The sequence below is a fragment of the Miscanthus floridulus genome, chromosome 6 (assembly GCF_019320115.1).
Source record: "Miscanthus floridulus cultivar M001 chromosome 6, ASM1932011v1, whole genome shotgun sequence".
In the NCBI taxonomy this organism is placed as follows: domain Eukaryota; kingdom Viridiplantae; phylum Streptophyta; class Magnoliopsida; order Poales; family Poaceae; genus Miscanthus; species Miscanthus floridulus.
Window position 1 is genome coordinate 50979535 of NC_089585.1, and position 27302 is coordinate 51006836.

The 27302-nt window shown below is 41.1% G+C and overlaps 2 protein-coding genes across 3 annotated transcripts; both read right to left on the reverse strand.

Annotated features, from left to right (window-relative positions):
* Positions 1-3726: 3726 nt before the first annotated feature.
* On the reverse strand, positions 3727-12261 carry LOC136456025 (poly [ADP-ribose] polymerase 2). Of its 2 annotated transcripts, XM_066455791.1 has the most exons (18): positions 12042-12260; positions 11441-11807; positions 11198-11319; positions 10662-10743; positions 10154-10386; positions 9968-10082; positions 9498-9553; positions 9165-9238; positions 8614-8660; positions 7477-7526; positions 7092-7154; positions 6015-6095; positions 5635-5745; positions 5476-5551; positions 4970-5112; positions 4651-4724; positions 4156-4261; positions 3727-4050 (listed from the first exon to the last, which is right to left on the reverse strand). In XM_066455791.1, the coding sequence occupies exons 1-18, from the start codon at positions 12123-12125 to the stop codon at positions 3955-3957; spliced, it is 1980 nt and encodes a 659-aa protein (XP_066311888.1). In that variant the 5' UTR covers positions 12126-12260; the 3' UTR covers positions 3727-3954. The 2 variants fall into 2 exon arrangements, 1 of the variants encoding a protein (XP_066311888.1); XR_010759321.1 differs by lacking the exon at positions 3727-4050 and having other exon boundaries at positions 4975-5112; positions 12042-12261.
* A 2886-nt stretch (positions 12262-15147) lies between these two features.
* LOC136458259 (poly [ADP-ribose] polymerase 2-like) lies at positions 15148-22853 on the reverse strand. Its single transcript, XM_066458230.1, has 16 exons — positions 22767-22853; positions 22298-22379; positions 21979-22208; positions 21774-21900; positions 19898-19953; positions 19598-19671; positions 18829-18875; positions 18657-18706; positions 18227-18289; positions 17804-17884; positions 17422-17532; positions 17263-17338; positions 16646-16788; positions 16404-16477; positions 15331-15439; positions 15148-15183 (listed from the first exon to the last, which is right to left on the reverse strand). The coding sequence occupies exons 1-16, from the start codon at positions 22851-22853 to the stop codon at positions 15148-15150; spliced, it is 1446 nt and encodes a 481-aa protein (XP_066314327.1).
* Positions 22854-27302: the final 4449 nt, after the last annotated feature.

The following is a 27302-nucleotide window of genomic DNA, read 5'->3' on the forward strand; positions in this document are numbered from 1 at the left end:
AATGCCATTGGGTTGAGTCCTCAAAAACACCGTCAGAGATAGTGAGAAAATATGACATCATAATTGCATGCTTTAATTTAACATTGGTCAAAATTAAAACATACAACATTCTTATACACTAATTCTACATCACCGTTCGATAGAAATAGAATTAATGCATGGAAAACTTATGAATAAATATTATAATATTGCTATTATCAACGTTGGTCAGAAAAATAACAGTATTATAATTTACTGACTAAAAATGACGGGTCTTCAAATTAAATTATCCCGTTGGTTCGAATTTAATTAGAAGATAATAAACTTTAACAATGTAGTGGAAACATGAAAAAATTATCTATCTACTTTTCAGAAGCATTTTACTGTACTAATCTACTCTCTGAAAAATTATCCCGTTGGTTCAAATTTTGACAGAGATTGAAACTGGACAAAAAATGATCGAAATTTGCTTTTGAAAATTAATAAAAGAATAACTCAATATCTACTATTCATTTGGCCTAGCTCGGTGAAACAGTACGTGGCCCAGCAGCGAAAACCAGTTCGCGCCCTAGTGCTCGTGGCCCAGCAGCGGCCCAACACAGGCACGCGCTCCCGCTCCCCCGCGCCCAGGCCGCAACCTAGGCCTAGGCTAGGAATCTCCAACCCCGCCTGGGCCAATTTCGGTCCAGCGAACGCCGACCGTCCATCGCGATCCAACGTCCATCCGTGCTCCTCGCGAGATCAAAACCGACGTTCGCGGTCGCATCCTAAAACCCTAAGCTCATTCTCGCCTCCCTCCGTCTCCTCTCCTCAGCGCCGCGGCCAGAAGAAGAGTAGCGATGCGGCTTTGCCGTCGGTCCCCTAGCCGGTGCGCATGCTCGCCCTAGGCTAAGTACGCCGCCATCGAGCGGTCTGGGTGACGGTGCCCTGATCCCCACACGCACTACGGTGGGCTCGCCCTAAACCCTAGATCTTCCCTCTTTCTCCTCGGTGCAAACGACGTCAGAGAAGAAGAGTGCACCGCCACCACGGGTCCCCTCGTCGGAGCATGCGCTCCCCAGTGACTAGCCTAGAGTAGTGGTAGTGTTAGTTGTAACTAGTTGTAGTTACCTTTGTTAATACCTCTTGCTAATTGTAGCTAGTTTTGCTAGTTGGTAGCTTGCTTTCTCGTGTGACATAGACTAGAAAACCAAGCTACTAAGCTTGTGTAGAGGCTTGCATGGGGTGAATTAGAACTAGAGCACACTACTACACAAAATCTTTTGCGCAGCGCTTGCAAATAGGTCTCGGAGGCGGGCGGGCTTTTAAACCGCCTCGGTTAATGCCTGGATTAACCGAGGCGGTCATTTTCCTAAAATCTATTAACCAAGGCAGGCCTTATAAGTGGCTCGCCTCCAAAAATACCCCCATTTTCAGAGGCGGGCCACTTACAAGGCCCGCCTCGGTTAATCTTACCAAGGCCCAGCAAAAAGCCCATATCCAATCCATATCGGGTTCATATATATACTGGAGTTAGGGTTTCACATGTCCCAGTCTCTCACTTCTCCCTCACTCCCTCAGCCGTCTACCTCTCTCACTTCTCCCTCAGGCGTTGCTTTCTCTCCCTCCCTCTCTTCTCTCCCCCTCCCTTGGGCCAACGGTGGAGGGCCGGCCTAGCCTGGCGCCGCGGCCACGCGGCGAGGTGGCTCGGCGACGTAGCCTCGCGGGGCGGCGGCCCAGCCTCGCTCCTCCTCCGCGATGATGCACCTCCTCCCCCATGCCCTCCCTCCCTCTCTTAGGTCCCTCGGCGGCCTCGGATCCGACAGCGTGGGTGCGGGCGTGGCCTCAGCGGCGGCTGATAGCGAGGCGGGCCCATCCCCCTCCTCCAGCGCAAGCGGCGCGTAGTGCCGAGCCCCCTCCTCTAGTGGCGGCGACGCAGGGGTTCTGGGGCATGGCCCCTTCTCCAGCGGCGGCGGCGCGTGGGAACCGGTGAGAGGCGGCGAATCCACTACCCGACGGTGACGCCACCTCCTCCTTTTGAACAGATCCGGTGGTGGCGGCGTCTGAGCTCCCCCGCGGTGGATCCATGCCATCCGCACGCCCCGACGGCGGATCTAGGCCGGCCGAGCTCCCCAGCGGCAGATCCATGCTAGTCGAGCGCCCTGGCGGCGGATCCTGGCCGGCCGAGCTCCACGGCGGTCGCTACCTCAGTGCCAGATCCAGAGGCTACGAGGACAGCGAGGACGGCGGCATCGGAGGTGGCGCGCCGGGCGTGGTGGATTGGGCTTGGCGGGCCCGTCGATGGGCTTAGAGGGCTCGTCGATAGGCTTTTTATTTTTTTATTTTTTCTTATTTATTTATGGAGGCGTTTGCTTGCCCGCCTCGAAAAAGATTTATGTAGTAGTGGCAAGTAGATGCTTTTAGGGCCTCTTATTGCACTAATCACTTTGCTCTAGTGTTTATGACTTTGTAGAAGGTTATTCACCCCCCCCCCCCTCTGACCATCTAGATCCTATCAGGGAGGTAGGAAACTTTCGGTCAAAACCCTTACCCAGCTAACGTTGAGGTAGGGGAGACACTCGATACGTATCGCTTCTCGTTGAAAGCATTTTTTGTGAGGCCTCCTGCCTCCTAGAGTTTAGATTGAAAAACCTTGGGTCCATTTGTCAATGTTGGAGGCATTTATAGGTCACTTTCCTCCTTGGAGGTATGTCATGGTGATCACCCCTCATCCTCAAAGCTCTTTACTTGTTTGTTACGACCTGGAAGTGCGCCTGTTTGCCGGTGCTTTTGGTGGCTTGTTGGCGATGTATTATGTTGTGGTGGTGGTTGTTGCTCTCATTGTGATGGGGGTGCTCTTTGTTTTGTTTCGTGTTACTATAAGTTGTTTCTTCTCTATTAATACATGTCCAATAAATTTCTTACCTGTGGCTTTTCAAAAAAGAATATATGTTTACTTAGTGTGCGTTGGTAGGGTTCTAGATTCTCATAGAAACGTTTTTTATCCAGATTCTCTCTAAAAATGTCTGCAAATCTAGAATCACTTCATAGAATCGCTAGCTCGCTAAATTCTTGAAACTCGAACTAGAATAAGACGATACAAGGTGTTACAGAGAAAAAAAACGAGAATCGGTTTCAGAGAAAAAAAACGAGAATCGGTTTCAGGTGATTCTCTGCAAGCGACTCTAGTGATTCCAGTGAGAATCTAAAACGTTTCTCACTGCCAGAGGCACCCCAGTTCTACTTGTCTTCCATTGCTTACAGTAAGTTTTCTTAAGATAGGTTGATTATGCTGCAATCTAACCCATGAGCAACATACATGGTTTCTTAGTCTTTAGATAGTTTGCACTAGTTTTACCTTCTATCTTGCGGCAAAGTCTAAAGAATAGGACAAACTCCCATCCATGCCTCCATTGGTATTAGTATAATCTTACGTTGGTATCATGCATAAGTGCACCTACCAAGTGGACGTGCAAGAAACATGACCCATTATCTCATGATTTATTGTTGTTGGCTCATACAGACAAGGATTTCTGAAATTACAATGGCGTTATGAATTATTCGTTCAAGTATCTGAGCGCAAGATTTCATAGTGCCTAGAGTATATCTTTTCAAGGGTCCACAATTTTATGATCTGTTGAAAAACTACAAAGGCCACCATGTTAGTTTTAGCTTGCGGATAGTTAGAATCGTATTAGGGCTATATGCTTCATCTGATTTACATGCATGGAACATGTTAAAAAACTAATGTGCCAATAAATGGAAGATATAACTACATGGAAGATGGATTGCGATGGATCATATATACACTCAGCATTAGTTATCAACGGGGCTGGAAGCTTGAAACCAAATCGAAATGCAAAGGCTACCAAATCTGCTCAGAAAATGAGGATGACGGCACCTAAGATGAAACCTTTGGTGCTATAATTCCACAGATGTTCTGCTAAGAAAGGTCTCGGCAACACCTTCAGCTCTTTGCAACAGGCCAACTAGAATCTACCGCCTCTTGAAGTTGAAGTTAACAAGTAGGACATACCGCATTCTTATCTGATCTACGTTGTACACTATGTACTCATTGTAAAGCAAGTCACCCTGCAACCAGAGAGCAGTATTTTCACAGTTACGGTGCTTCCCATATGGGATTTGCATTTGGAAATATATAATAGCCATGTAAATGCAGCACGGGAATGTACATACCCTTTTGGAAGGTTCCTGTTTAGGTATGCCAAGGGGAACAACCACACCATCGTCAGTGATCTTAGACTCGACCATGTCAGGTGCTGTTTGACCAACTCCCTTCGTGCTGCACAAAAATAATTGCAACCAAATCTTGTTCATATCAGCGGCATGCATAATATTTTCATCCACTAACAAGCAATTAGTCCATTCTCTTGTATCATTTTCATGCAATTTTAAAATTCAAAAAGGAAATAGATGAGGGACGTTACAGTAGTATATATTAAATGGAGCATAAAAAATATCTTACAATCTTGCGCCATTATAAGTACCTGAGTTAACATCAGGAATTGGCCACAAGAAAAACACAAGCAAACAACGATTTAGGAAAAATATTGTCTTCCATTATTGCATATCATTTAACATTAGAAATTGGCCAAAGGAATACATATAGAAAATGATTTTGGGGGAGAAAAGAAGGTGCTATAATCAAAAGAAATTGCATCAGTAACAGACCTTAATTTTCCCTTGGGCAGGTTATTAGCATTGTAATCTGCATTTAGTAGCTCATTCATATCGCCCAATGCAACCTGGCAAATTGAAGTTAAATAGCTCACTCGTAATCTGCATTTACCCTGAACTCAGCAAATACCTTACAACAAAATAATTGGGCAGAACTCTAGTCTCTATATGACAAAGTAACTAGTGTAACAAACAAAATAATTGGGACATGCACATATGACAATCAAGTGATCAACCAGTGTAACAAATAGATAAAATACCACACAATCTGAAGCTAGTAAAATCATGCATGAATATTCAGTAGGCAGCAGACCTCACATAAAAGCAGCACTCCAGATCTACATGCTTCTGAAGCGCAGCAATAGTTTGCACTCTTTGAAAACATGTCAGCAAAGTAAACACCCTTGCCGAACATGTAACCAGTAACAGGTGCTTCAGGAGGAGCGATTCGTAGACCTGGGAGATAGTAATTCAAGACAAGAACCATCACCTATCAAAGTGCCAAGTCTCAAAGAGCACAAAAGGTAACACAAGCTGAATTCAGCTTTTTCCATATGAATGAACAAACTTTGCTAGACACTAACTACACAAGTGTTAAAAACGTGAAGAAAAGCACCATAACAAATTCTCACAAAAATGAAGCATTCAATTCATGCTGATAAATTTAACATTGAAATTTCAGCAGTCCCACTACGAACTAGATGCTGATCTTGTGAGCTCCAGGACAAGTAGATAGCAGGAAGTATCTCATCAACTTAGAAAGCAGAGTGAAGCCATATATAGAAGTGGTAGTAAATAATTCTAGATAGCATGAATTACCCTGAGAAAGGATCCCAGTCCAGTTGCTCAACCGAGAACCATGCCACAAAAGCATCCTATTTCTTGTACTAGCAAACTGCATGCACATGTTGAAAATTAGTCATGTGACAGTCCAATCTTTTGGGTTGTGCAGATTATAACATAACAGAAATATCTCACTTTCTGAAATCGCTCTGTTTCACCATGCCTTGAAACTTTAAATATTTGCACTATGTCCACCGTATAACCAGAGTGTGTTTTTCCATGCGCATTCCTCAAATATGTTTTTATCTGGACAGCAGATATTTTTGCAAATAATTTAAAACTTCAGATGAGCAATTTGCCAAAGACAGCGGACAAGAATACAGACACCATTCCATGTTGCATAAGAATGTTTTCACACATTTATTTATAACTTATAAGGTTGAATCCCCATATCTAAAAGAAAATACGTAAGATTGAGATGTAAATATGTTAGCTTGAAATGTGAAAGAATCCTTTTGAGCTACAGACTCGAACGTCCACAATATATGTATGTATATTGTTGGTAGGAAAATTACCATAGAGTACTCATCTGAATCAGCTTCAAGAGATGTGAGATCACAATGAAGTTGCTTGTATCGAGCATATAGCGGATCATCCTACATTTTCAATCATGTTATGCTTATGTTTAAAAATGTGCAAGGGTATGAAGCATGGAAACTATTATTAAACAAATCAAAATGTGCCGCCAACTCCAGAAACAAGTGAAAATTGCATATTCGCGATTAGATTAAATTCACACAATTACACAATTTTTCCACATAACTCTCAGAAAACTACACAATTTAGTTCAATTCGATGTGTAAGATTTCAATAAAACCACATCTGTAGATTCATGATAAATGCAACAGAATCTGATGAGTAAGATCCAATATGTAGACTGAGTTCTATGAAGCGTGCAGTTTTCTGATGGTTCACATGATGTGTTCGAGAGAAAAAAAAGATAGTTCACATTCACATATATGTATGTTTTTGTAGATTCACTAAACAATAATCAAAATCAATGAAAAAAAATAAAGTATTTATTTTATAGTGATATATACTCCCTCCGTTCCAAATTATAGTTCACTTTGGCTTTGTCCCAAGTCAAACTTCCGTAACTTTGATGACATTTTTAGAAAAATATATCAACATATATGAGTCCAAACAAATGATTAATTTAAACATATTCATGGAGAATTTTCTGAAACTAATTTGATTTCTAGAGTCAGTGTATTTTTCTATAAACTTTTCTAAGTCAGAGGTTTAACTTGAGACAAATCTAAAGTGAACTATAATTTGGATGAGATGGTATATAAAAAGGTACAACAAAACATATTTAGGTCATATCTTTTAAGGAAGAGATGACATCGGCCCAGGCAAATGGAACTTGTGGCCAGACTGTTAATGGCATATAATTGATTCAATTTTTTTAAGCCAAAGAGACATAACATGGTCAATTTCCTTATATGCCACTGAGAAAACTCACAATCCCTGATATGCCATCACTGACCCCCACAGTCACTGACAGTGCCATATAAAGGATTTAAGGTATAGTCGGTAGCATATAAGGAATTATTCCTAAAAAAACTTGACCAATTAGTGAAATGGAATACCTGGTCACTTGAATCATCCTCCAAAAGTTTAGTTGCAATTTCAATCTCACCAAGGGCTTCAACCTAGTGCAAGAAAACAAGGTGAGCAGATTCTGCACAAACATCAGCCATAGAGGACAATGTACAGTCGTATGCTGCATCATACAAATAAGGGGCATGACTGTGAATCTCCATCAATAAGTGATGTGAATAACAATAATATGAAACTTAAATCAATTCAGCTACTCTGATTGAATTTGCATAAGAATGACAGGTATGTTTCCCAATTACATATAAAAACTAGGATATCAGAACTTAAAATGAACTAAATGCACTCTGTTTCTAAACAAATAAGAATTGAAAGCAGCAAGATAATAGAAATGAGTAGAAGGCAATAGCCTATTACCATCTCCAGCTTAGCTTTTAGTTTCTGAGGAGTGTCGATAATAAATTCACCTGTCAGATGACGTTTGTTAGAAGGCAATCACTTCCAAACTAGCATATGTTTGGTTTCAAGATGAGGTGGGACAGGATGATCCCATCCCTATTTTTTGGGGCATGACTGTCCCACTTTGTTGTGAAGGATAGGTCAATCCCGGTTTTTTGTTTGGTAGGTGGGATGGCATTGAGCGGAACCAATCTGTCAGCCATGGGACCCACCTGTCAAACTCATGTGCAACATCTTTTTCCTATATAAAAAAACAAATCCATCCTCGGTCCATCCACCTGCTCCCACCGTACCCGTCTCTAAGACTGTAACAGTTGATCCGGCCGCTCCCACTGCTCACTTCCCATCGCCATTGCCTACAGCCATAACGGATGGAGCTCGCCACGCTGGCCTCACCACCATGCCGTCCCAGTGTCGGATCAGCTCAAAGTCCCCGCGCCACCCTCATCCCCATGTGCCACAAAGGCTCGAGCTCGCCTTGCCGCTCTCACCTGCATCCAGTGCGCTCAGATTCAAGGTTACACACACCACCTCGCCCCTGCACCGATGCGGCTCGGCCTCGAGCTGGCCGGCACCAAAGCTCCCGCCTTGGTGATGTGCCTAGAGTCGAAGATGGATAACGACGCCGTCAATGAGGGATGGGCTCTATAACACCCCCATGTGCAAAATCTGCTGATGGCCCAGCTCACACGTGGAATGAGCCCACATATGCATAGCACCTTTCTTACACTTTCATTCTCGGGGGTAGTACGTTTGGAGCGACAAAGATTATAGGCTGGCCCTCACCCTCCTAAACTTCAAAGATGATACTAAACCCGTCAACCACAACTACACATGAACCGCATGGGCCAGCTAATACAAGCTAATAATGGGCCAAGGTATTATAGGCTCGCCCCACATCTAAGTAGCATATTCGCGTCTAGGCTCAACCCATGCCCTGACGCCCCACAACCAAACACTGATGGAAAGAGTATCACCAAGTCCCATCCCCACTTGTCCCCTGAACCAAAAGAATGCTTAAGAGGCGACTGAAACAGTGCTAAACATAATATATTCATTCTGTAAGGACACTACGCTAGAAAGTTCGAGACTCACGCATCTTTCTGAAACCAAAGTCATGAGGAATCACGGTGTAGAATTCCCTACAACCAGAGGCAACATACAAAACAGTTTAGTGGTTGAAGGACAAAAATTTCTACTGCAACCAGAATCAGTAGAATTTGACTATTCTCTATACAGGGCATGGATGATTTCAAGCATAGAACAGCCATCATTGATTCTGATAAAGAAATGTTCAATATTTCCAATAAACTACTTCATACCTTGAGATTGGCAAACAACCATAATCAATCGTTACAATATTAAAGACCATACCATGTATGGCAACAGGAACATATTGATGGTTAGCATTGATATTTTGAAAGTCTATCTCCTATTAAACGATGTCCAATTGCCCTCAATGCTAAGCTAATGAGTAAAAAGACACTCAATAACATGTGAAGCAACAAAATGTCAATACTTCCAGAATTTAAATAATATAAAACACATGATGAAAGCATATTGAATATGTCCAATAGGGTGTCAACAAGCATCATATTTTAGTCATATAATATACTTTGTCAAATAAAAAGAAACTATGAGCTTACCCAGTCAATTGCTCAAGCTGTCTCCTGTCTACCTTTGAAATAACATTGGATATCCTTTTCAAAACATCATAACCCTATGGAAAGCTCGGAAATGTTATCATTATTAAAACAGAGTGAAGCTTTTAACACACATCTTGCGAAACATTTTCAGTGTATGCTATATTTAAGTTATTTACTTGTAAAGTTTGTGCCAATGCAACTCTATGTTATTCTTTCACCTAGCTTGTAAGATAGTTAAGTTTGCAAGTTGTATATGTGAATCATTCTTCACCCTGTAGTATTATGTCCACAACGAATTCATAATTCCCAATTAGAAACATGAACATAACCCACCTGAAGTATTGTAGATTTGCTTAGCTTTCCAAGGGGAAGCTTGTCAGCATTATAACCTATTTGATTGAGCAAGATGATAAGTACATGCTAATGCTAAATGTATAAGCAACATAAATATATTTTTCATTTTTCAACATAACAGATATAGACTGGGACAAGATAAAAGCGTGCAATTGATTGTTCGTTTTTTTCCCTGAATTAAATCAGCGCTACTATTTGAACTGGTGATTAATAATCAATTTACTCCCTTGAAACTCAGTTTTTCTTTTTGAAATTAAGTCCGTTAAAATGTGCAAAACATTAATTATTCCACGACACTTATGAAGGTGGCACACATCATCGAAGATTTTTTGGTGATAACAATATCATCTTAGGAAATAAATACAATTAATAGTTACCTTTGCACAGACTTTACATTATGAATTTACGATACTAGAATCTGTTTGAAGAACAGGAACAATGCAACTTACCTATTTCCACCATTTGTTGCTTCATCATGCTAATATTGCAGATCAGGGATATGAACTGCGCAATTCTAGTTTCAAGTTTTGTCTCTTTTATCTGATCAGTAATGGAACCTTTCTCCTGGGGCAAATAAGAACAATGAATTAAAACCAATACAAATATTAAATTAGAAACAATTTGATAATACTTACTATTTCTTTATCAGTTTCACCATAATCCATTTCAAGCCAAGTGTATTTCTTTGCATAACATTTGAAATTCTTGCGATCGGACCAATGATTATTAGTTTTGTCATGGAACTTCCCCTCAAATTCATATATTGCTTGGTCTCGTGTTAAAAAGGGACCATGTAGTTTATCTTGACCTCGTACCCCTACTCTTCCCCATCTATTGTAAACCATCAAGCTTCCACCAGCATCAGATTCTACAATTAACAGGCACAAGTTAACTCTCTATCTAATATCAACCATCATTCATATTTCATAGATTGAAACCATGTTGGCAACAAGTACATTTGACTTGTGCATTACTGCATTACATTTGAATAAAATAGTACAGATGCACATGAGAGCAAAAAAGAGAAACTTGCAACATTTTTTGGAAAGCATGGTATTTTCATCAACCAATTTAATATCACTCAGTTGTTATTTAAAATGAATTGAAGAAAGGCATCTGCAAAAAGTGATTTGCATGACAAACCTAAAACTTGAATGGTATAGAACTTATTGTTGTTGTCTCCAACATTAGTCTGGTTCAAGGTGGCATCATAGATTTCATCGCCCTGTAGAAAGCACGTCCACCATCAACATGATAACAAAAGAAGCATACGGTCATTGAAAATCAGTTTAAGGGTACTAAATATTTGGCATTCCATTCTAAAAAGATGTCTATTAAAAAACTTTACACCTACTTTCAATACCAAAACTTAAGAAATTAGGGAAAATTATTAGTTTTCCTTGGAATAGTCTTTCAATTTCAGACAGAATTGGTCCCGCAAGATTAGGCTACCCCACAATGTCTATTAACAGACAAACTGAATACCCAATGATTGCAGCAGCACTCAGTTAATGTGATTTGGCTTAGGGGACACAAATGGTCTATAATTTGTTTTTTCATCCTAGTGGATCATATTTTTCATTAGTTCAGCATATGACTATGAGGTGGAGCAAATTGAAGTGCACACCCAAGGCACACATCAAGTATAAGACAATTAAAGGCAAAGTTAATCATCGTACCACTTGCAAGACATGATAGTTCACTTTTATGTGATCGGGAATGTGCTGATCCAGCACTGCAGCTCCCTTCTTCGTGGCTGTAACCATCTTCTCCTTTTTCACCTCAACCTCCTCATCACCACCTGTACCAATCAATTACAGGAACAAATTATACCCTCACCTTTAATGAATGAGCATAGGTACTGCAATCCAATCCAGGGGAAAAATACATGAAGAAACAAATAGATCTACAGAATTGGAGACCTTTTATGACTTCCTTTTCGCCCTGAGGACCACCATCTGCAACTGCAGCACGATCAGCAGTCGCCGAGAGCAACCTCTGGATAACATCCTTCTTGCCCCCATTTGCCGCGAGTCCGCGTGCCTTAGCCAATCCCTGCAGCTCGCGATAGCTCATGCCCTCTAGTTTTGCCAGATCTATAGACGTATCGCCGTTCCCCTCTTCATCCCCATCACCGGACCTTTTCCTCTTCTTGTTGTTCCCGCCGTTCCCTTTGCCATCCACGAGCACACCATCTACGGCTACGCCATACCCATCTGCCACCTCGGTAGCCGCAGCAGCCGCCGCGATCTTCTCATCCTTGCAGATTGCGGCGTCCAGCCTCCGCACCTGGTGCAGAGAACATTTCATCAGTGAAGTCACAACAGGGATCTCGAACGCATCAATACGCTCACGCAGTAGAAACCTAGCACAAGCACAGCAAGCCTGCGCACGAGCACATGATGCGGGCGCTCATTCGCGCGGCTGGGCCGCGCACGCCGCAGCAAAAATCGGACGCGAATAGCAGCTCGGCGATTGCTGGGGTACGCTTCTGACGACTTGGGGAAAGGCGGGAGGACTCACGAGAGCATGCTTGGTGCCGGTGACATCGAGGCCGCGGCTCAGCAGCGCCGCGCGGAGCTCCTCCACCCGTAGCCTCGCCGACATCTGCTCCTCGGCCCTCGGGTTCAAGAAGGTTCGGGCCCCCGGCGGTGGGAGGTGGCGACGGTGGGGTGGGGTCGTGGGAGGGGAATGGCTCGCTCTCGATGGGGTTTTGCCGTTTTGGAGTGGTTAGCCGGGGTTTTTGATGGCGTTTCCTTCCGGAGGAAGGGGGAAGGACGGGAATCCACGAATCGTGCCGGGGAAGGAGCAGGCGCGTACCGGACCGGACCGGCTGTGGACCGGTAAAAAAAGGAACCGAACACTACTGTCCATACACCGGTAGAACCAGTTACAAACCGGCCAATTTTTGACAAAACCGGTGAACCGTGGCTGGTTCCAAATGAACCGCCCGACTCGTGCCTAGTGCACTGGGTAAGTAAGAGCTCCCAGAGCTGATTCTGATTTTGTCTCCTTCGCTTCTCTTATAATTTGTCTGGTTTTAGTTTGTTTTTTCAACAAATCAGCCGGAACAGTGTTTCGGTTTGTTTTTTCAGCGAAGCGAACGGGACCTTTGCAGAGAAGTGATTATCTCCTGATTTTGGGGAGTGGTTCTCTGAAATAAACTAAGAGACTGAGAGCTTAAAAAATAGCTTCTCCTAATTCTACAAAGTAATTGTCCATCGTGATTTTGAGAGGTTTTATGCTAAAAAATAAAAAAGAATCACCAATCAATTCTCTTAGAGAATCGGCTTTCATAGAGATAGAGCTCTACCAAACAAGCCCTGAATGGAAGCGCACGGGGCGGGCAGCTCATTCAACTGCTTCACGGGTGATGGTGGTAGCGCACGCAACATTTTAATAGGTAATTAATGTTAGAAAAAATTACAAAAATATAGGTTATGTTTAGGAGAGCTTTAGCTATGTAAAAGCAAATATAGAACGCTAACTTCACCACAAAGCAACTCTAGTACTTCACTCCGAAGTTGGTCTTCCACAATGGAGCCGATACACATGTTTGGCTTAGACACTGTTTGGTACAACTTATTTAGCAGCTTTCACGATTTTAAGTTGTCTTGTGCCAAATATGTATTTTTAAAACAACTTCACATGTAGGCCCGTTCGGCTGGTAGAATTTTGGCTGAAACTGACTGAAAAACACTGTTCTGGCTGAATTGTTGTGAGAGAAAAATACTATTTCTGCTGAAAAAAGAAGTCGAACAAGCTAAATATGGGGTAAGCCGAACGGTGCCGTAAAGTTTCCTATTTTTAAACAAATATGCAACAGAAGGTGCATCAAATGATTGAGACATTTTTTATCATTGGATGGCACTGTGCATTGTTTAGTTATGGTATGGCTATGATATTGAGTGCTCATCATATAATCGATGTATCTATGTTGCACTTGACCAATCATCTAGTGAGGTTGTGCTTAATTTTGCATTGAATGATCAAGTTATTAAAGTTATCTCTGATGATGTTATGCTTAACTTTGTATGGAATGATCAAGTTATTAAAGTTGTTTGGGTTATACGACCCTAGTGACAACAGAACACGGGAGGGGCGGCCGTACCACCCTAGTGGCGGCGAGGCCAGCGAGGTAGACCAGGCGATGATGGAGCCAAAGACGTGACAACCGTGAGGAATTCATCAACTATTAAAAAACGGGAATAGTTAGCGCCTAATGTTCGCCTAACCTCTGTGACCGTCTCTGTCGTGCCCCATCCCGAACGTGCCTCTGATGTCGTGCACAGATATGCATCATTCAGATCTACTTTTGAAACATACAGATGCAAACACTCGCAACATTAAAAAAAAGACAGATAAAACACTTAAAACATGCGTTTGAAAACACTTACAAAAACACTTGAGAACCATTATAAAATATACACAGCATATAGAGAAGATACTCGCAACATGTGTAAAACATATGTAACATCATGAAACATTGGGAACATACGTTTGCAACATACCTCTAAATACTTGCAACATATGCAACATCCCGATCTACTTTTGCAACATCCAGATGAAATACTTGCAACATCCAGATGACATATCTGAAACGCTTGAAACACACGCTTGCAACATGCACTTTCAGCACAATGTCACCTTGCTGCTTGGATGAATGGACGTTCGTCGTTGCGGAGCTCGACACCGGCGCGGAGGTCGGCGGCAGCACATGGAGCTCGTCGATGCAGCAGCGGCATGGCTCTCCTGCGATTCTCCAAAGGCTGCTCGTGGCCCAGGCTCGCACCCATGGGCGGCGGCTCGGTTGCTGCTACTCCAACACCGCTGCTCGCTTGGGACGCAGTCGTCTAGCACCGTCCACTCACGAGGGATGGAGCAGTGACGTGGCCAGCCATGGGGTGCGGCGCGGTGGGGAAGGTCACGACGCGAATGGGGATATGGCGTGGTTGGGGAAGGGGCCGCGGCGGGGTGGATGGATGAGCAACCAAGCGGCGATGGTGGGGATTTATTTTTGAGAGGCCGGTCCACTGCGGACTGGGAGCCGCGTCCGCACGGGACGGACGGCGGTGGCTGAGCATTCCCGTTAAAAACCTGTATATCGTTTAACTACGGTTAAATCGTGCGCCGAAATTAGCAGTAGGAAGGCTATGTTCCTGCGCAGAAGAAGTCGAGATTGAACTCTCACGTCTTCTTGTTGTTGCGATTCATTTACAAAGGGCTAGCAGCTTATGCCAGCAGACCTTATCCATTTTATTGTTCAATTTTACCAGTAATTTGAATAGATTAGGTTCCAGTTCTTGTTGGGTCCTGACATTAGTGTCTTATTATGCATACGGAACATAGTTTTTAAACTTATTAAGCAGATCAAATATGCCAATAAAGGGAAGGGGGTTGTGCACTGAGCAACAGCCATCGAGAAGGTACAAGCTTGGAATCACACCAAAATGTCAAAGACTACCAAATATGCTCACAAAAAAAGAGGACGACACCTTGGGTGAATGTGCATGTGTTCCGTTCCGCCATTGGATCTTAGCAACGTCTATCAGCTTGTTGCAACAGCATCTAGCGTCTCTTGAAGTTGAAGGTGACATGGAGGGCATACCGCATTTTTATCTGATCTACATTATACACTATGTAAGTCGTTGTAACGCAAGCAAGCCTGCAACCAGACAACAGTGTTTTTTCACATGTACTAGCAAATAAAGTGTTTCACATGTACTAGCAAATAAAGTGTTTGAGCCCCACACGGGACTTGCATTTGAAAAACAATGCAATTTGTGAAGATGCTGCGTAGAAGCGCACGTACCGTTTTGGACGATTTGTGTTTAGTAGGTTTCCCAAGTGGAACAAGCACACCATCATCGGTGGTCCTAGACTTTGTTAGGTCAGGTGTCATTTGACCAACTCTTTTTGTGCTGCACCAAAGACAATCACAACCAAGAAAGTGACCAACTCTTTTTGAGTGCCTATTTTCTTTATTTCCTCTTCTTAACAAAAAACCGCCTAGTTCTTCCAAAGTTGGATGTTGTTTTAGACAATCGCAACCAAATGTTTGTTCACTCCCTCCATTTCTTTTGATTTTATAGGGTCTACTAGGATTTGAGAAAGCGTATACCTTAATACTCCCTCTGTCTCAAAAAAAAAAAATTCTCACCTTCCGAGAAATTAAACAAATTCAAGTTCGACCAAATTTATACAATAAAAACTAATATTTATGATGCCGAGTAATTATGATTAGATTATTAAATATAAAATATATTTTCATAATGAACATACTAAATATTGATACTATCTATTATAAATTTATCAAACTTAAAAAAGTTTGACTTATCCCAAACCTACAATTTCATTTTTTAGGACACAAGGATTTAATTTCTCTTATATATATATATATATATATATATATATATATATATATATATATATATTATGAAACACTACAAACTGACGTGTTACTAAAATGCATGCAAAATACAAATATAATTAATTAATGATGCATCTTTTGTGCATTAGTCATATATATATGTTGACTATTGATCGATGGTAAAAAACTAACAATATTTGTCTTTTTTAAATTCTAACTAGTGCTCCCTATATTTTGAAATGGAGGGAGTAGTAAATGCAATAATTTCATCTAAGTGTCCGATTAATGATTATTTTATTATGCAATGTTACAAGGGAGCAGATGAGAGCGGCTAGTGTGGTCTCAATTCACACTGGATCTGTGGACTTAATGGAGCATATAAATTCTGTCCCAGTCTTGAATTATTATATGTATGTATTGAATTTACATCAGGAATTGGCATCAAGAAACAAAAATACTAGACCATTTAGGAAAAAATAGTGCTATAATTAAAAGATACTGTATCAGTAATTGACCTTAGCTTTCCATTCGGTAGGTTATTAGCATTGTAATCTCCATTTAGTAGCTCATTCATATCGCCCAATGCAACCTGAGAGATTAAAGTTAAATAGGCATTATCAACACAGTTGAACTTTGCAAACAAAATAATTGGGCACAACTCTATATGACAAAGGAGTGCGCGAAGAGACCAACAGATCACAATCTGAGGTTGATAAACATGCATATAGCTCAGAGGTAACTATGACAAAAATCAGACCTCACATAGAAGCAGGACTCCAGATCTAGATGCTTTCGAAGCGCAGCAGTAGTTTGCACTCTTTGAAAACATATCAGCAAAGTGAACACCCTTGCCGAACATGTAACCATTAACAGGTGCTTCAGAGGGAGCAATTCGCAGACCTGGAGGGTAGTAGTGCCACCAGAATCAGCATTCACCAATATAGTGTCCAACTTTTGAAGAGCGTAAGGTATAGCACATCTGAATTTGGCTTTTTTGTAGGAATCTATAACTTTCTCAACTTACCACACTAACAAAAAATTGAATGTGAATAGGTTACTACTGTGAAGTAAAGCAGCAGGCAAATTCACATGAAAATGAAACAAAAACTCATGCAGATAGAGATAACATTGATATTTCTGCAAATGCACTGATAATAACATGGCTTTTTTAGAACTGCGGGTCAAGTAAATAGTACTCCTAAGACATTTTTGCTTTTTTAGATGCGTTGTTTTAACTATGTATCTAGAAAAGCCAAAACGTCATATAATTTGGAACTGAGGGAATAGGCAATAACCCATGAATTAGAAATCCAAGTAAAGCCATCTGTTATATGAGTAGTAATAATATAAGTAGTCGAAGATAACACGAATTACCCTGAGAAAGGATCCCCACCCAGTTGCTCAACCGAGAACCATGCCACAAAAGCATCCTATTTCCTGTACTAGCAAACTGCACAAAAGTTTTGAAAAATTGTCATTTGACACTACAGTCTGTTCTTTTAGGTTGTGCAGATAGATTAGAAATATCCTCACCTTTTGAAACCGCTGTGTTTCACCATGCCGTGACACCTTAAATATTTGCACAACGTCCACAGTATAGCCCGAGTGTGTTTCTTCATGGGTGTTCATCAAATATGTTTTTATCTGGTTAGCAGATATTTTTGGAATAATCAGAAACCTTTGAGACAATCAATTTACTAAAGATACGGGATGACAAGGATAAAACACATTCCACCAATTCCTTGTAAATTTGGTGCTCATAAAAATTGACATTTGTTTATATTAGCTAGAAACGTAAAAGTTATTCCCTTTTGCAGAAGGTTACAAAACACAATTATGAATTACTATCATTATGCACCGAACTACAGACGGTGAACGTCCACACAATTTATAATGATAGTTGGCGGAAAATTACCATAGAGTATTCTTCTGAATCAGCTTCAAGAGGTGTGAAGTCACAACGAAGTTGCTTGTATCGAGCATATAGCGGATCATCCTACATTTCAAGGCATGTTACGATTATGTTCCAACATACCTTCAACTAAAAGCAACAAGTGAGAATTTCATTTCAGAATTATAGTACATTTTGCAAAATTTTGGCATAACTCTCGGAATAAAGCAACTTTTTTGGTTTGAATTCAAATAAGTTCCACATCTGTTGACTTTTTATGCAGGAGAGAATAGTGACAATAGTCGCATTAAGCAGAACAAAGCAAATGTTACAAGACACCCAAAACACCTCCCTCCCTATCTCTCCCTTGCTGTTTATTATAGTTAAAGGTTACCGGGTATCTCTGTTTCGTGCATAAAAATTTGACCGATTATGTAAGTGACATACCTGGTCACTTGAATCATCCTCTAAAAGCTTGGTTGCAATCTCAATCTCACCTAGTGCTTCAACCTAGAAAATTGTAACATAACAATGTGAGTAGATTCTGCACAAATATGGATCATAAGCGACACTATACAGTGCAGGAAATACTTCAGTCATATGTTGCATACATAAAAATAGGTGACATGACTGAATTTCTCTTAAAGAGCAATGTGAATATGAAACTTCAGTTCATTCGGCCATTCTAATTGAGCACAAATAAGAAACACAGGTAGTTTTATATCATTACACAAGACGGCTCTAGAAATTATGGCTTAACATAATTTAGGATATTGATACACTAATGAATCAAAGAGTGTCTTGCTTCAAAATAATCACGTTTTCATACCCAAATTAGTGTCATGCAAGAAATAAGTAGAATACAGTAGTTTATTACCATTTCCAGCTTAGCTTTTAGTTTCTGAGAAGTGTCGATAATAAATTCACCTGTAAGATGGTATTTGTTGGAAGGTCAAGTGCTAATAAACTAAAAGAAAACCCAACAGATCTGGATATAAATATAATATATCATTATGTAACTTCACTAAGCTAGAAAGTTCGAGACTCACTCATCTTTCTGAAACCAAAGTCATGTGGAATCACGGTGTAGAATTCCCTAAAACCAGACAACATAAGGAAATTAAATTTCAATAAATATACAATAGCCATAACATTTCATGAACATAAATTTCTACTGCAATATAAGCAGAATGTAGCTATTAAAATAGTTGATATCTTGAGATTGGCAATCGTTATCATTACAATCCAAAAGCCATAAGTGCAAAAGAAACTCTTTGGTTTTTGTCAGTGACGGAACCAGGGGGGCCAGCAGGGGCCATGCCCCCCCCCCACCCCCCAATGCAATGAATTTTTTTTAATATCCCTATAAATAGTTCAATTTACAGCACATCTATTTTTATCATAATATTGTGATTTTTCGTTATGAATACCAACTACATATGTAAAAATATTAAAAAAGTTATTGAGACATACACTTATGTATATATTTATCACACTTTGAGGTGTCATCATATTTGTCCGGCCCCCTCAATCAAAATTGCTGGTTCCGCCACTAGTTTTTGTCATTGATATTCTGAAAGTGTTACTGACTTCTATTAAACAATGTCCATATGAAAAAACAATGCCCATAATGTCATATGTTAATGGGTAATAAGCACTCCACAACATCTGAAGAATGAAATGTTAAATTTCAGGCAATATAAACAATAAAAAGTATGGTGAAAAAACTAAATATGCTGAATAGAATGTCAACCTCGCATTAGATTGTAGTCATATTTTATACTTCTACCAAATATAAAAGAAACTTATAGGTTATACCCAGTCAATTGCTCAAGCTGTCCCTTGTCTGCCATTGAAATAACATTGGATATTCTTTTCAGGACATCATACCCCTGTGGAAAGTTAGGAAATATTATCATCAAAACAGAGGGAAAATATTAGAAGAATGCCTAAACTTTTATTGCATACAATGCTGAAAGTTCATTTCCCAAAACTATTGATGTGTATGGTATATGTAAGGTTATTTGAATGTAATTTCGAAAATACAACTTTTATTCAAGCTTGTATGGTTAAGTGAAAGTCGTACAAGTCCTGAATAAAAACATCAACATAACTCACCTTCAGTATTGTAGATTTGCTTAGCTTTCCAAGGGGAAGTTTATCGGCATTATAACCTAGTTGATTAATAAGGAAGATGAATTAGAAAATGCTGATTCAACATGAATATTCTTATCAAGTTTCATCAACATAATCAAATACAAACTTGGACAAGATAGAGCTTATAATAATTGCGAAAAGGCCTCTAGCTGAGTTGGTTAGCTCACTTTAGTAGCACTTCTTAAGTCCTAGGTTCGACTCTCCGTGGGGGCGCATTTCTGACTGAGGTTAAAAAATCATCTCGTTTGTCCTACGCCAAAGCACAGGTCTAAGGTCCGGCACCGATCGTGGTCGTTCTCACATGAGCTATGACGGTGCCGCTGTGTATGGGTGAGGCAAGTTTTCTCGACCTACGTGAGAAGGCCTTCTTGGAAAAATGCCTGGGGTTGTTTTATTCCCACAGGTTGAGTGTTTTTTAGAGCTTATGATTATTTCTTTTTTCCTGTTCAACTCCATTATTTGAACGGATGACAGATAACTATTTCCCCTACCTTATTTTACTCTCAGTTTTTTTTTTTCTGAAATTTAAGTGTAACAGTGTGTAACGACAAAGGGATAACTATTCAGAACAATGACAAAGGGCCTAATTTTCTCATTATCTTAGTGGATTGAAATACCAAAATGATTGCATCTTCAATGGTGCAAGACCGAGGGTCAGGGTGGGTCCTACAAGCCAATGCAAATGAGTGCATTCTATGGTGCTCGACTGGAGCAAGAGGGCTCCAAGAGCTACAAATAATTGCAAATGAGTGCTCTCCATGGTGCTCGTCTAGAGAAAGAGGACTCCAAGAACTGCTGTTCAGGGCGCTGCAAACAGCTGAACCTATCCCTGGGTAGTTTCTTTCTGGTTGCCTTTATATCTCAGGCTGTAACTAGTGTGTTACTGTAATTGGTATGTGTGCGCACGCGCGCTGGCGTGTGTTGTGAGGTTGGGGTTTCTTTTTCCCCAACACATACTCTTTCTTTCCTAATGAAATGATGCCTAACTCTCCTGTTTGTTTGAGGAAAAAGAACTATCTATATCTATTTCAAAACTTTCCATCACCTGGATATGGAAGTCAAAATGCAGCCACAAGCTTAAGGTATTCTCAGGGAGTCAGGGTCCTCTAATAATGGATTGATTGAATACTAAAAACATTCTCAAAAGGAAGAACCATAAGATCAGAGGAAACAACTATAACTGCATTCACATCACAACTGAAGAAACTGCACTGGATCATTTCTTTGGATGCAAGTTCAGTAAAGCAAGTTGGCAAATCACTTGGGGATCTGTCCGTTCATTTCTTTGACATGGTGGATCAATCAAAACAAAATTTCCAAGCAATCCATGGAAATTTTCATCATGGCACCTTGGGATATTTGGAAGCAAAACAGTGGTTACATATTTGATAATGAGCAGTCCATTTTATTTTCTTGGAAGAACGGCTTCTCTGATGATGTGCTCCTTCAGACCCATAGAATGGGAGATACTTCTAAAATTTTAGTCATGGCTTGGCTAGATAGTCTCGCCTAATTGTTCTTTCTATCTATACAACACCTAGCTTTCTATTTTCTTCGGCTAGTTTTTGTACAGTTTTTCATGTATTATATAATAAATATAGCTACCACAGTTAGGGTCTCCCTTATTGTCGCACAAAAAAAAGGTGTTCACACATCACTAAAGATTTTGTGGCTGTGTTCATTTTTCGAGAACATGTCCGTTGACACGTTATTTCATTAAGAGGGTGGCAGTGTTCATCATAGTATATAAAGAAAGCTAGTAGTTGCAGATATTAAAGCTTATAATATGAATTATGATCTTAAAACCTGTGCATAGAACAACTACACAGCAACTTACCTATTTCCACCATTTGCTGCTTCATCATGCTAATATCGCAAATCAGGGATATGAATTGTGCAGTTCGAATTTCTAGCTGTGTCTCTTTTATCCGATCAGTCATGGAGCCTTTCTTCTCAGTCTTGTTCTAGGAAAAATAATAAGAACAAATGATTAATCCCAGAAAAGGCACTAAACTGAAAACCAGTTGTAAATAAAAGCTTACTGTTTCCTTCTCAGTTTCACCGTAGTCCGTTTCAAGCCAAGTGTATTTATTTGCATAAGGTTTAAAATTTTTGCGGTTAGACCAAAGGTTACTAGTTTTGTCCTGAAACTTCCTCTCAAATTCATAGATTGCTCGGCCTCGTTTTGGAAAGGCAAGTAGCTTATCTTTGCCTGCTGCCCCTACTCTCCCCCATCTATTGTAAACCATGAAGTGTCCACCAGCATCAGGTTCTACAATGAAGAGGCACCGATTAATACCAAATCAATGTCAAATGGATTAAAGAAAGGCATCTGCAGAAACAGTGATTTGCAGGACAAACCTAAAACCTGGATGATATAGAACTTATTGTTGTTGCTACCAACATTAGTCTGGTTCAAGGTGGCATCATAGATCTGATCACCCTGTAGAAAAACATGCAAACTATAATATTAAAAAACTGAAACAAAGAAAAAAAAAACACTGGAATTACAGATTCCATCACAAGTTCTATTCTAATGGCCTTTCAGGTTGTGACATAACTAGTCCACAATGTCCGCTTGAAGACGATCAGAATGTGCATGAGGGAATGAAGCGGGCATTTAATGAATATTGGCTTTGGCATAAGTTCAAATTGATATTTTGACTATTGCTTCTGGCGGGGATGATGTTTTGCTATAAATTTAAATGTAACTAATGTGCATGAAAGGTAGGAACTAAATAGAGCATGGCTGAAATTGATGTGCATGCACAGCCAAGGTAAACAAAGGTACAAGGAAATAAGAGGTAAAAAAATGAATGAATCCACACACCACTTGCAAGACATGATAGGCCTGTTTTATGTGGTCAGGAATGTGGTGATCCAGCACAGCAGCACCCTTCTTTGTGGCAGTAACCATCTTCCCATCACCACCTGTACCAATCGTCTATGAAAAACAAGCCCGATCCCTCTGTTTTTACACAAAAGCTGGTACGATAAAAAAACAAATAGTAGACCAACTTATATAACAGAAGTATACCGAGAGAGACCTTTTGTGACTTTATTTCCGTCCTGGAGTTGGAGACCATCATCTGAAACGGCAGCAGCACCGGCTGCCGCCGACAGCAGCCTCGCGGGGTGGAGGCGATGAAGTGGGACCGCGGGAGGAGAATGGCAGGTGGGCGGGCGGAAGGAGGAGGAGCGGATTTGAAGATTTTGGGTCGCTCCAGATAGGGTTTTTGGGTAGGTTGCCGGTGCCGGGTTTAACGTTCTTGGTGGAAGAAGGGAACGACGAACAAGTTCGGTGGACGAGCGGAACGTCGAAAAGAATTTTGTGTACATCTTTGTCGTCAACATCGTCTCTATAGCGATTTAGTAGGTCGTAGAGGCTCTTCTTCCTTTGCTGCCGGAAAGAAAGAATCAATGAGCAGTTCATATAATATATATAAATAACAAATAAAAAGAAAAAAAGAGAAGAAATCGTGTTGACGTACAATTTGGAATTGCAGGAACTCCCCGCACTACTTGCGCAGGAACTACACTACCAGACGAAGCAGCAAAAGGGTATCTCAAAGCATGTATATCGTGAAAAAAGATGGCCTAGGTTCGGTAGAAACTAATCTACGTGTGATAATAATAAATAGTGGAAAAAAGAAGAGAAAGTAGCGGATTATTTATAGGGTACCAGGTGTTTGTGTCTGTGTAGGACTCTTGTATCTATATTACTCAGGAACATCTCACGGTTTTTTATTTCCAACCAGTGAAAATGCACGTGTAACACGCACGTGTCTACGAAATATTTATATATAAATAAAAGAATAACAATAATAGACTTAGATCTTAAAATAAATATATAGACTAATAAAAGTTATCAGTCTAATATATATCAAATCATGCTAGGACGAACAGTCAATTTCACATAAAATTCCAAGATGCCTTACTTATAATTGTGAACCATTTTTTCTTTATTAATATAATGCAAACTATTGATACAACACAACATAGAGTATATTTCTGTTTACACCAAAATTTAGCAGAGAGAACGCGGGAACTTGAAGCTTTCAAGATTGTGCCATCAAGGAATCGATCAGATGTGAATCGATATCGGCTGGTTTCGATGCAGTGTCCGAGAAACAAGAAATTTGTGCTTTTCATTGAATCTGACTGATGATCAGCTAGTTGCTTTGGCTATTCAAGGAATGTTGTCAACATGGAGAGAAAAAAATGCTTGAGCAAGAGTTTAATAATTTAGGTTAGTTGGCTCAACGGGTGATAGCACTTAATAGCTAATTTCAGAATATGCGCAGAGATACCTGATTCCAGAAGAATGCCACAATTGCTGAAGCTTATAATCTATATTTTGTTGTTGGTGATGGTGAGGATGAAGAAGAAGAGGAGATTGCTGCAGGTGAATGGAATTGGGGTAAGAAGATAGTGATGGTTCCAAATCCTTGGAAAAAAGGAGTTGAAGAAAGTTATGATTTTGACATCACAAAATCAGACAAGCTCTTTGATTTTTTGCTTGAGAAATGACAGATCAAATTACCCGTCAATCATGTTATATTACCTCCTGATCAGTTGAAGAATAAGAAGTTCTCCAAATTTCATAGCACTACTCATTCTACTAATGAGTGCACAATTTTCTAGCAACATATACAGAGGGCTATTCAGCAATGGAAGCTTAAGTTTGATACACCTCAGAAGATGAAAGTTGATGATAATCCTTTCTCAAAAGATCAGAATATGGTTGATGCTAAGTTGCTTAAAGAAAAGACTAAAGTCCTAACATCAACTAGGGCAAAAGAAACTGGAACAGTTGATCCAGAGATGCAAATATCGGATGATGAATATAGAGAAGTTAAAAGGCATCGTGACCAACAGAAGAGCCGATATGAGCAGGGAGAGACGTCAAGAAATGGGGCGATGAAGGCCGCGTGTTACATCTCGAATTTTGTTAATAAATGGCAACGACAGAAAGAAAAGGATTAGCAGCGTTGGTTAGAAGAGAAAGAATATCAGCGTCAACAAGAAGAGAAGAGATATGAAAGAGAACAAGCTGAATCACATTGGAATTATCCTTTTTTTAGACATTGTTGGAATGAATGTTTGAAATTGCTTATTAGAAATAATTGCCTAGAGGGTAGTGAACAATATTGGGAGTTTAGACAATCTCAAGCCAACCGCCGGTCTATCCATACTCGAATTGAGTATCATCATGATAATATGGATTGACGCTTGAAAAATAGAAGTGTTCATGATTGACTTGGGAAGCGTAGTTGTTGATCAAAATTAGGCTGATTATGAAGAAGAAGGTGATGAGGAAGAGTATGTTTGGCAGGAAGGGCAATGGTGTCTGTCGACGAAATATGGTCGGTAGTCCACCGAGGAGGGTAGCCCATGGTGGTAGATTATCGGTAGACGGTGCGTGTGATCAGGGAACCAGATGGTGACACAAGGTGCAGAGACAGCGATTTAGACTAGGTTCGGGCCGTCTGATCGACGTAATACCCTACGTTCTGTGTCTTTGGTATATTGTATTGAGATGTCTCCTTTGAGGGGGACCCCTGCCTCTCCTTATATAGTCTAGAGGAGGAGGGTTACAAGTAAAGTATCATATTTGGTACTATTACAATATCTAGTACAACTTGTAATCTTGCCGTATACTGCCTCGATCTTATGGGCCGGGCCACCTCTGATGGTGCGGCCCATGTCTTGTCTTGAGGATATCGGGGGCCATACCCCCATAGCTAGTCTCCCGAGCGCCTTGTATCCTTCGAGTAGCGTCGTCTTGAGCTTGCCAGAAGGATGTAAGGGGCTCAAGATAAAATTTGAAAAAATATTTCCCTCGAAGTGTGCCCACTTTGACTCTGAGTCAAAAAGAGACACCATCATCCTTGTAGAATCGGAGGTGTTTGAACCATCAGAGCGAGCACATTCACCACAAGGTGAAGTGTGCCTACTTAGTCCCCGAGCCTGGTAGTAGGTGACGTAGGCACGTGGTGCTAGGGTCTAAAAAGAATTCCTAGTTAAGTTGAGAATCCAATCATCGTTCAGGTGATACAAGATGCACCGGTAGGTGCATCGTACCGATGTAGTCCCCGAGCTTGCAGGAAGGCGAGGTATGAGCCTTGTAGCAAGATCTAAATGAGAAAGAATATCCCAACTGTATGTGAGTCGCTAGTCGCATGTAGTTGAGACGCAAAGTCCCCAAGCTGTGGTCGGAGAGCGGTCGAGGCAGTCCTCGAGCACAGGTCGAGGAGCGAGCAACGAAGTCCCCGAGCTGTGATCGAAGAGTGATCGAGGCAGTCCCCGTGCGTAGATTGAGAAGCGAGCGACGAAGTCCCTAAGCTGTGATCGGAGAGTGATCGAGGCAGTCCCCGAGCACAGCTCGAGGAGCGAGCGACGAAGTCCCCGAGCATAGCTCGAAATTCCTACAATATAAATATGTAGAATGGTAGTACATGATGTACAAAATAATAAATTATGGAGAAAAATCAACAGTGAAGAAATAGCGTATGACGCTCAGCAGTCATTTGCAAATGAGCATGATGTGATAAAGCAGTTGGTGCTTTGTAAACATCAGTGTTAATATGAAGTTTGTGTTTATACTTAATATAAACCGCCCGACCAGTTAGTATGTAGCTGAGTCTCTAGCCCTAGCTAGCCTGTTAACCATAACGTGGGGCGCGGAGCCCGTGCACGTGTAGGAAGAACAAAGCATCGCTAAGGAGCCGCTGCCGACCACCCATAACGCAAAGGGCAGACGCTCATGCACGTGTAGGGAGGAGCCGAAGACAGGGCCTTTTTTGGAGACATCAAGCATCAACATGACTGGTCGAGGATTTGCATTAAGTATAGATGTATGTTATATTTAAGATTGTATACGTGGACAAACGTCATTTGAAGAATAATCATGACAAGGACGTTGTGGAGAAACATCATAATGAAAATTGTGTTAAATATAAATATTAGAAGTGTACTTATCTTTGATAGAAATCTGGTCGATGGCGATGAAGTTGTCCGATCCTCGAGCTTTTCGGCCTATTGTGACAGTGGTCGCGGTTGTCATAGCGCCGTTCTTCACGACGATCATCATTGCGACATGGTCTGGTGGTCAACGTGGTCGGAACTCGGCGGAGCCACTCGGGATGTGGTCGACGTGGTCCATGGTCAGAGCTCGGTGGAGCTGCTCGGGACGTGGTCTGGTGGTCGAGGTGGTCGGAGCTTGGTGGAGCCGCTCAGGACATGGTCGACGTGGTCTAGTGGTCGAGGTGGTCGATGTGGTCTGGTGGTCGAGGTGGTCGACGTGGTCTGGTGGTCGAGGTGGTCAACGTGGTCTGGTGGTCGAGGCGGTCGATGTGGTCTGGTG

Coding starts and splice junctions, on each gene's coding strand:
- LOC136456025 (XM_066455791.1), bottom strand. CDS start 12,125: ATGTCGGCGAGGCTACGGGTGGAGGAGCTCCGCGCGGCGCTGCTGAGC. Junction 9,554..9,967: donor GCAACAAATGGTGGAAATAG/GTAAGTTGCATT, acceptor TCAATCAAATAG/GTTATAATGCTGACAAGCTT. Junction 4,051..4,155: donor AACAGGAACCTTCCAAAAGG/GTATGTACATTC, acceptor CTCTGGTTGCAG/GGTGACTTGCTTTACAATGA.
- LOC136458259 (XM_066458230.1), bottom strand. CDS start 22,853: ATGGTTACTGCCACAAAGAAGGGTGCTGCTGTGCTGGATCACCACATT. Junction 21,901..21,978: donor GTGAAACTGAGAAGGAAACA/GTAAGCTTTTAT, acceptor TATTTTTCCTAG/AACAAGACTGAGAAGAAAGG. Junction 17,339..17,421: donor AAACACAGCGGTTTCAAAAG/GTGAGGATATTT, acceptor ACTTTTGTGCAG/TTTGCTAGTACAGGAAATAG.